This window comes from Otolemur garnettii, unplaced genomic scaffold, assembly GCF_000181295.1.
Source record: "Otolemur garnettii isolate 467f Iridium unplaced genomic scaffold, OtoGar3 scaffold00189, whole genome shotgun sequence".
NCBI lineage: Eukaryota > Metazoa > Chordata > Mammalia > Primates > Galagidae > Otolemur > Otolemur garnettii.
In genome coordinates, this window is record NW_003852584.1 from 2868963 (window position 1) to 2878665 (window position 9703).

Genomic DNA, 9703 nt, shown 5'->3' on the forward strand with positions numbered 1-9703 from the left:
AAAAAAAAAAAAAAAAAAATTCTGTCTTTTAAACTATTTGTAACTTTTCAAGCAATGTATATACTTAAATGTGTATTTTTTCCTCTCTCCTTAATTTCTCCTGAATTTACAAGCTATTCATAAGTATTCTTAATTTCTAACAATACATTTATTTGTATAAATTCAATAAGAATCTGTTTTGTTCTATAAGACATGATAAAGGCACTGGTTATTATACCAAGGCTTTGGCTGGAATAACATTTCCAGAGATGTCCAGACTACATTAAGGAATTAAGGTTGACTTTATAAAGCCAATAAAAAGCCCTTTGGAAAACAGGCCAGATACCCATCAGTAACATTTCCTGATCTGTGGTAAGTAATGAAGGTAACTTCCTTACAGGTCTGGGAATTGAAATGTGCTTGGGAACTTCAAGAAAAAGAGGAATTTACCCAATGCATACAGGTATCTAATGGCACAGATAAAACCTGGGCTCGTGAAAGGCTTCAAGTCCAACTGAGATTCCTTATAAAAGAGTCCAGCAAAGCCGATTTTAAAGAAAGGCCTAACTGACTAATAATTAATTATTCTTACTGTACTCTATGCAAATAATCAAACCCAGTATAATGAAGGTACTGTTTATTTTAGCAACTGCTGTCGTGAAAGAAAAAATCAGAGAAAAATAGTCCAAGTAAAAGAAAACTATAGCCCACCTATACTAAACTAATTTATTAAATAGAACTAAAAAACTGACCAAAGAGTATAAAACTCAACAAAGACCACCTGTTAAAAATTTGTGCAGCATTAAATATTACAAAGTAAAATACATAAACAGAACCATAAAAGCAGAAATTAGTAAACTCTGCCAGAAAGCAAAGCTTAATTAAATACGAGCCTTACCACTGATATTGTTCAAAGAGGCCTTTGTCAAAAACCACTGAAATATTTAACCATGTTCTATTTAATCTTTTACATCTGTACATTCTTTCTTTCTCTAAAAAATCAAGAGAACTCAAATATCAACCCACTACAACCTTCAGGCCAGCCCCCACCAACTATCCCCATACCAGGACGACCTGAGCGACCCCCAAGAGCCTGTGACTCCTAGGCCTGCCTCCATAAAAGGACCTGCAGGGAGAGGGACTTTGACAGGGACTTCTCCTGCAACTACCCTGCCATAGGGCAGCCCCCTGCCACATACTGCCCGAAAAAAAGACTAAGTGTGAGTGCCCCTTGAGACGCAGGGGTGCTCTCTGCCAGACAGTCTTAAAACTAGACAACACATAGCCTTTCCTGGCTAACTTTAGTAACCTTCCTTCCTAAAACTGAAAAACTTACACACCTTTAAGTAGGACCCAGAAAAAAAAAAATCAAGCTAGAGGTGATGTTTCTGACTCACAGCCCCAGCAGGTTAAAAAAGCTGCAGGAACAAAACTCCTCCTCCTCCTCTTACCCACTACCAACCCTAGTGATTCAGGTGAATCAAGGATTTGATTCCCTGAAAAGACCAGTGGGGAATGAAATGGGCAAGTTCTCAGCCCTCCTCCCTCTTACTCCCTCTCCCCAGAGTTGACTCCAGGAATGGGCCCACCTCCCTCCTCCTCCCTCCCCCAAGTCAACCCTAGGAACGGGACAAGTTCCCAGCATTGACTCCCTCCTCCTCCTTCCCCCTCTGAGGCGAAATAAGGAAGCACAAAGAGTCCCAAGTTCAGGTGAACAATGGTGGGAATTTACCCAGATTGTAACCCCAAGCTGTAACCCCCCTGCCCTGAACTAACCAGCCATGCTTTGCTTCTGTAGTTTGCTTACTCAAAAATTATATAAGGCAACCTGCCCTCTACTGGGACAGACTGTCTCAGAGCAGCAGTCTCCTGTGCAGCTTCAATAAACCTCCAATTGATTTGCACTTAAGTGGAGTCCACGTCTATCTTTTCAGGTCATAAGGGGCACAACAAAACCCAGCCCCAGCCAGACACTGCAAAATAAATAAATAAAAATTAATGTTGGGGCTCAGTGCCTGTGGCTCAAGTGGCTAAGGCACCAGGCACATACAACTAAGGTGGCAGGTTCGAATCCAGCCTGGGCCCGCCAAACAACAATGATGGCTGGAACCAAAAAATAGCCAGGCATTGTGGCAGGCACCTGTGTCCCAGCTACTTGGGAGGCTGAGGCAGGAGACTCACTTGAGCCCAGGAGTTGGAGGTTGCTGTAAGCTGTGATGCCATGGCACTCACTACCTCAGGGCGATAGCTTGAGGCTCTGTCTCAAGGAAAAAAAAATTAATGTTGGTACAAATGCCCATCAGCAAGAAGAGTAAAACAAAACAAAAAAATCCAAAAATGCTTGAAACAGATTGTGTGAAGTCTAATAAAGGATATACTTAGATTAAAGAGAAGTTGCCTATGGATTAAGTCTTCCAACTGACACAGAATGCCTAACAGTTATACAAGTATTTCTCAAAAGCAAATATTGTTAAGAAATATTAAACTCTATTGTCTACGGTATAGTTTTATGTTAGGCTCATGGCCAGGAATTGGATTTGGGTTTTCCTTGCATGTTTTCCTTTCCTAATATGAAAGATACCACCAAATTTTATTTTTTAAAAGGACTCAAAAAAAAAATCAAATGAAATTAGAAACTTACAAAGAGTTCATCAGCTATTGCTTCATGTTTATTCATGCACAGTGTCTTCCCAATGCGTTCCTTCAATTCTTTCAGTTTATTATCAAATAGTTTGTAATTTATACTACCGATCTCCTGTCGAATCAAATGTCTGACCTAGAATTTTAAAATAAAAAACAAAACACCCCATGTTTCAAATTTACTATAACCAATAAGACATATTTTATTTGTATTTATATGTTTATATTTATATTGCTATACCCATAAGTTTTATAAAACTTGAATATTAAACTCAACAGAACATATCCAATATTTAAATATTGGTTGGTGGACATGTTAGAAATCAAATTTATTCACGTAGTGAAAATTTTATTTTCCTACAGTGCCAGCTGAATTCCATAATAAACATTATAGGAATAATTTAAAGACTATATCCCATTTATATTTTTTAATATCTTAAGTGAAAGTTACTATTCTGCAAAAAGGAACTCTACTTATCTGAAAAACAGAGCCTGATGAAAATGGTTCATTGGTCTGTCTGCAATAGATACAGAACAAATTATACAACTTTGAGCCTTGACCTTACCATTAACAAGCTATGACCTTTCAGAAGTTACACCATTTCTAAGCTTCACTTTCTTTGCCCAGAAATGGTTAGATAATACAATAAATGTCTGTTCAACAAGTGATCTCTAAGAATTTTTTTTTTTGGTGCTGCAATTCACAAACATTTATAAAATATGGAATGCTTCATGAACTTGCGTGTCATCCTTGTCCAGAGGCAATGCTAATCTTCTCTGTATCGTTCCAATTTTAGTATATGTGCTGCTGAAGCAAGCACTCTCTAAGGATTTTTTATAAGAGTAGAGTAATATGTAAAAATAGCTCCATAAAAAAAAAACTGAATTGATATGAGGGGAAATAAATATACAAGATAATCACCATTAGTTGCATAATGTTTTTAAAGGGTGGCTTTCTTATTTGCTAAAACTGAAAGATGCCAGGGACACTATCTGGCATAATCCATGGTATTCTAACAGACTGTAGTAGCTATCATATGAAATATGAATGTGTTTTGTTATCTGGCTGTTTTATTCAAAACAGACTGGCCCATTTTGGGGGAGAATAACCAATCTCAATGCCCACTGATATTAATAGCTCTGCCAGGCTATACATTCAGAAACATTCACTGTAGTTTTCCTTGAAGTGCATATTCTCCCATAAGCAACTTTCACAACAGAATACATACTGAAATAATGACACCTGTCATAAATACATTTTAGGTATTTAATAGTAATATTTATATCTTCCCCCATTATCTTGTTCAAGGTGCTCAAAATTGGAACACATAGCTCCTATGTTAAAACTCTTTTATAATCATATCACCTAATTATGTATTCTTTAATTTTATTTGATTTTTCCCAAGGTTTTTCCTTCTTGTTTCTTATTTCTCAAAGTTGTCTACTCGACCTCTTCTGTACTGCTTCACTAACATTTTTTCCATGGTTTCACAACATAATTAGACATGATTGTCATTATTAACTTTCACAACTTTTAAGTATCTGGTCAAGAAAATAAGTGCTCATGATATATTTTGTAAATAAACAGTCAGAAACACTATTTTTACCTACAGCCATTACCTATTACCCATGTGTGGGTTTTATGGATCATTATATGCTTCTCAGTTCACTGGCTTGGGTTAATATGTGAAGTCGTACCCACATGAATCTTGGAGAAACATGTCTACGTATCTTAAACATGGAGACGCTGTTTAGTACAGTGCTTCTTAAACTTCCCTAGTGAGGATGAACCACATGGGATACTTTTAAAATCACAAATTCCTAGATCCCATTCTGGACCTACTAATCAATCTTCAGGAAAGAGGCCTAGAAAGTTGTATAATTAACAGGGACTATAAATGATTCTTATCAGGTATATCTGAGAAAACAGTAGCCTAAGACAACAGTCTTAAATGATTAGCTCAAGAAACCACAATTTAAATAAATACTTCTGGTGATTCAGATAGAGGCAGATCCTTAAACTTAATTATTCTGGGTAAGTATCCACCAAGGGGTGATTCCTCTTGTATAGAAGGTACTATTTCCCACTTAGTGTTAAGACTCCTTATACAGAAGAAAGACAAAGACCAGGCACGGTGGCTCATGCCTGTAATCTTAGCATTCTGGGACACTGAGACAAGCTGATTGCTTAAGCTCAGGAATTTGAGACCAGTCTAAGAAAGAACAGAACCCATCTCTACTAAAAATAGAAAAACTATAGTGTTGTGGTGGGCACCTGTAGTCCTAGCTACTTGATAACTAAAGCAAGAGGATGGCTTGAACCTAAGAGTTTGAGGTTGCTGTGAACTATGATGATGCCACAGAACTCAACTCTGGGTGACAGAGTGAGTCTGTCTCCAAAAAAAGGGTGAGTGAAGACTGGGGCCCAAATCTTAGTGGTTAGGGTGCTGGCCACATGCCCCAGGGCTAATGGGTTCGAACCCAGCCTGGGCCTGCTAAAACAAGAAAAAATATAGCCAGGCCTTGTGGCAGGTGCCTGTAGTCCCAGCTACTTGGGGGGCTGAGGCAAGAGAATTGCTTAAGCCCAAGAGTTTGAGGTTACTGTGAGCTATGACGCTATGGCATACTACCAGAGGCACCAAGTGAGACTTTGTCTCAATAAAACAAAAAATAAGACAGAAAGAAAGAAAGAAAGAAAAAGGAAGACACAATAACTTCCATTAAATACATCATGAATGTGTTTTTCCAATGGTACCGTGCCCAGCATTGTAGAGTCAGATAGACATCCTCATTTCAATTTGCAGATGGCAACCAAACTGGACAAAAATTTGGAGGAGATACAAACTCACAAATCCCCTTATCTGTCCCAACTTTGTAAGACAGTGGGTAGGGTGAATAACTTGTACATTAGAGGAATGAATAATCTTTTCACTTCAGTAATTTAACTGGGATTCACCCCAAGATCCTAATGATACCTCAAAAGGTAAGAGATAATAGCTCTAAGACTCTCAGGAGGGAAGAACAATTTCAGAATGGGAGATCCTATCTCACTGCTATTCAAAGAAGGTAAATATACAGATGTAGTTTATAGAGAGAATTGTTTAGACAGAAACAAGTGAGGAAAACCTAGCTATTTAGAGATAACAGGTCCATATCAGAACTTATTTCAGATGCAGCTACTAATTAGTAGGAACAAGACACAGCTAGAATCCATAACCTTTTTCTTGGATAACATGGTCCTTAAGCTAGATCCATACTTACCAAAATACTACCACCCCTTCCCTGCCAACAGAACATTTACATAGTATTTATTATGTCTCCTTTGGTTTTGTGGGAAAAAACAAGAGAGAGAAAGGAAAAACCTATTGACTCACCTTTTAAGTTCTGCATGAATCTTTCAAAAAGAATTTGTTTTACACACATTCATAGGATATGCGAGTATGTAACTATCATAGTCTATTTTAGAAAACATTAGATTTTTGTTTCTGAAACAGTCTGCAGGATAGTTTGAACCAAGAAATTTTGGTCCATTACAGCTGAGACATTTACCTACCACATAAATGACTTTTAATAGTGGCATTGTAGTGGTTGGTAGTGATAATGAAACATGATTATCAAAACAGATCCTAATCACAGTCATTCTTTAAGTTCATTACACTTCAACTCAGAATTGATCAGACATATATGGAAACAATGAGATGAGGTGAAAATGAAAGTAAGAATTACATTTAGTGATGCTATAAAGCAAAAAGTCAGATAATATACCTTATCTGTGTAAGTACAGAAATTAGGGCAAGTAAATTTGAATGCAGCAAGACTCTACAATGGACTGCTGGGTTTTCTAAATCTAAAAGTAGTAGTCAACTGTGAAGAGGTGCACAAACAGATATACCTCCAGATCAAAGAACTCCATGCCTAGTACAGAAGAGATCAAGTTGTTGAGCAAAACCAAAGAAGGAAGTCACGCAGTATCTGACTCAGAGATACCTGAGAATAATATTGACTAAAAGCTCATTTCTCAAACAGGACTCTACCTCCAGCTGATTCTCTAAGTTACTTTGTATGAGATCATGTTCAAGAAACTAGAGATATTTTGGTAATTTAAACAATTATCTTTCCCTAATTTGTCATACCAGCTTTACATCAAATGAAAGTCATCTATAGTATGTATTTGTGGAGATCAATTAATTTTTACCATTTTTTTACTAGTCAAAATAAATTTTTGAAGCACATATTTAAGCCCCAATATTTTACCTGTTCCAGCAATGCTGTTTGCCTTTCCAGAGCTACACAAATATTTTCATTAATTTGCTCTGAAGTTTTCATGTGTTTAACATTTTCTTTGTTTTCTGAAAATATCCTCTTCTTTTGATAATGGCCTTGGGGAAACGGAAAGATCAGAGATAAGGGTGAAAAGGGGAATTTCTCATTTAGAGACTCTCTAAGCATATGAGAAAACTAAGAAGTGATAATGGCAGCATTTTTTAGAATATGTAATGGCTGGCTCAGCGCCTGTAGCTCAAGGGGCTAAGGCGCCAGCCACATATACCTAAGGTGGTGGGTTCGAATCCAGCCCAGGGCCGCCAAACAACAATTACAGCTGCAACCAAAAAATAGCTGGGCATTGTGGGCGCCTGTGATCCCAGCTATTTGGGAGGCTGAGGCAGGAGACTCGCTTGAGCCCAGGAGTTGGAGTTTGCTATGAGCTGTGATGCCACACCACTCTACCCAGGGGGACAGCTTGAGGCTCTGTCTCAAAAAAAAAAAAAAAAAAAAAGAATATACAATGGCATATAAACATTCCCCAAAACGATTCCTTTAAGGAAAAATTAAGGTAGAGTTCTAGTCTAGATGTCCTGCTCCTTCAAACTTATTTAATACACGCACCCCAATAAAAACATAACAAAATTATAGGATTTAATCCCTTGTTATAGGTGGTGCCTGTAGCTCAGTGGTTAGGGCGCAGGTCACATGTTCCAGGGCTGCTGGATTTGAACCTGGTCCAAGTCTGCTAAACAAACAAACAAATAAAAAAAAAATAGCTGGGCATTGTGGTGGGCACCTGCAGTCTCAGCTACTTGGGAGGCTAAGGCAAGAGAATTGCTTAAGCCCAAGAGTTAGAGCTTGCTGTGAGCTGTGACACCACAGCACTCTACTAAGGGCAAGAAAGTGAGACTCTGTCCCTCCCTCACAAAAAATTCCCTTCTTATAAGTTGTACATTACTTTTATAAGCAGTTACTTAAGCAGTCGTACATAATTTTAATAGGTGATCCTATTATTGTAAGCAATTTTTAGCTCATCTTGTTAAATGATTGCTCCATACCCTACATAATACAAAATTTATCTTATGAAATCAGTTTTTTTCGATTTACTTAACTAAAATACACTACTTCTAATGAAATGTAGTTTTACTATTTTAACAATGTTACAATCCCAAACTTCATTTGTCATTTTGTTTGTTTCTATTTTTCTCCCTACATACACATATGTATATGTATCCATATTATTATTTGTCATTTTTTATACTCAGCAGATGATTGGCCAGGCATGGTGGTTCACACCTGTAATCTCAATAGTTTAAGAGGCTAAGATGCTGAGAATCACCGAGCCAAGGTATTGGATGCTGCAGTTAAGCCTAAGAGTTCAAAGGTTGCTGTGAGCTTTGATACCACAGCACTCTACTAAGGGCAACACAGTGAATCTCTGTCTCAATTAAAAAAAAAGAAAGAAAGAAAGAAAGAAATGTAGGTGAAATGGACCAAACAATTGCTACATGTATAAGCTACCTTTTGATCTTTTTGTGCTTTTAATAGAAAGTGATTGATTCCTTCTTTACCAGAATTAACTTACCTTTTGATTTGGTGGATACCTTTCCCCCTCCTCACCACAATGGTTCAGAAATGTTGTCATCATTTACCTTTTTCCTGCCTATTTGTATATCTGAAGCTTTAAAATCCCCCCAGAGAAAATGACTATTTTAATTTCTCCAAAAGATGCCTAACACTTACTGTGATTACTATCAGCATCAAGTGATAACTGCCACGTCGCCTCTTTACTTTCACAATTTGAAATGCTGGAATGACAGGTCCGACTAGATATTTCAGTTTTTAAAACCTCAGCAGCACAGATGGAGTTGACTGAATTCACCAAGAGAGGTATTTTCTCAACAGGCACAAAATTTGAGTCTGAACTTAAAATATTGTAATTTTGCCTTTTATCATGTGACTTTGGGTTGAAATTTGTTTCTAAGTGGGAAGCCATCTTGTCCATTCTCTTATCATCCAAAGTATTGGTTACTGTAGACTTCGGTATTTGAATTACATCACTTAGTACACTGGGTTGAGAGCAAATAGATTTTAGAGCCTCTTCTAGTTCAAAAAAGGATCTTGTTACAGCTGCCTGATATCCAGACTGGTTTTCAAAAGTGTTTCCTGAAAATTTTGCCTCTTGTATAAAGAGTTTGTTGGGAGAATCTGTTGCTTTACTTGGCTTTTGATGTGGACATGCATCTTGTTCATAAACATATTCCATTCCTGTTTCTGAGTTAACAATTTCTTCTAATGGTTTAATTAAATTCTGAGGGAATACTTCACTGCTCTGTAAGAATACCGAATTTCTGGTAGAGTCCAGTGAGGAAGCAACGTCTTCAGAACGTATACATTTGCTAGTTATGACACCAGTACTTAAATTCTGATTACTACTTAGAACATTATTCCCAGGAACATTACTCCCAATTGCTGTTATTTTCAGTGCTTCAATGTTCTTCGACTTATTCAGAATCTCTGTTTGCTTCCGGCAACTTGTAGGCATTGTTTTCTTGGCTTTTAATATCGTCCATTTACTTTTATCTGGACTTGCCATCTCTCATATCCTGGAATTAAAGATATCATATTTAAATCCAATTCCCTAGTGAATTAAAGTTATTTATATACAATATTAACATGATGTTGACACTATCTCTTCAGATGTAGATAATCACTTTATTAGAAATTATATCCATTTTCATGTCACTGAAAACATAAAAATATTTCCAATTTTTTCTATAAACCTAAATTACATAAATTCAATTTTTTTTTTTTTTTT

General features: G+C 36.9%; 1 protein-coding gene and 1 non-coding gene across 2 annotated transcripts in view; both read right to left on the reverse strand.

Annotated features, from left to right (window-relative positions):
- Positions 1-9481, reverse strand: part of ATF7IP2 (activating transcription factor 7 interacting protein 2) — a 31719-nt gene extending 22238 nt beyond the window's left edge. Inside the window, 3 exon segments of the mRNA XM_003804095.1 lie at positions 2621-2755; positions 6874-6998; positions 8629-9481. Coding sequence (XP_003804143.1) covers positions 2621-2755; positions 6874-6998; positions 8629-9481 — 1113 coding nt within the window.
- LOC111721834 lies at positions 3334-3440 on the reverse strand. Its single transcript, XR_002770844.1, has one exon. It is a non-coding gene; the product is annotated as a U6 spliceosomal RNA (small nuclear RNA).
- Positions 9482-9703: the final 222 nt, after the last annotated feature.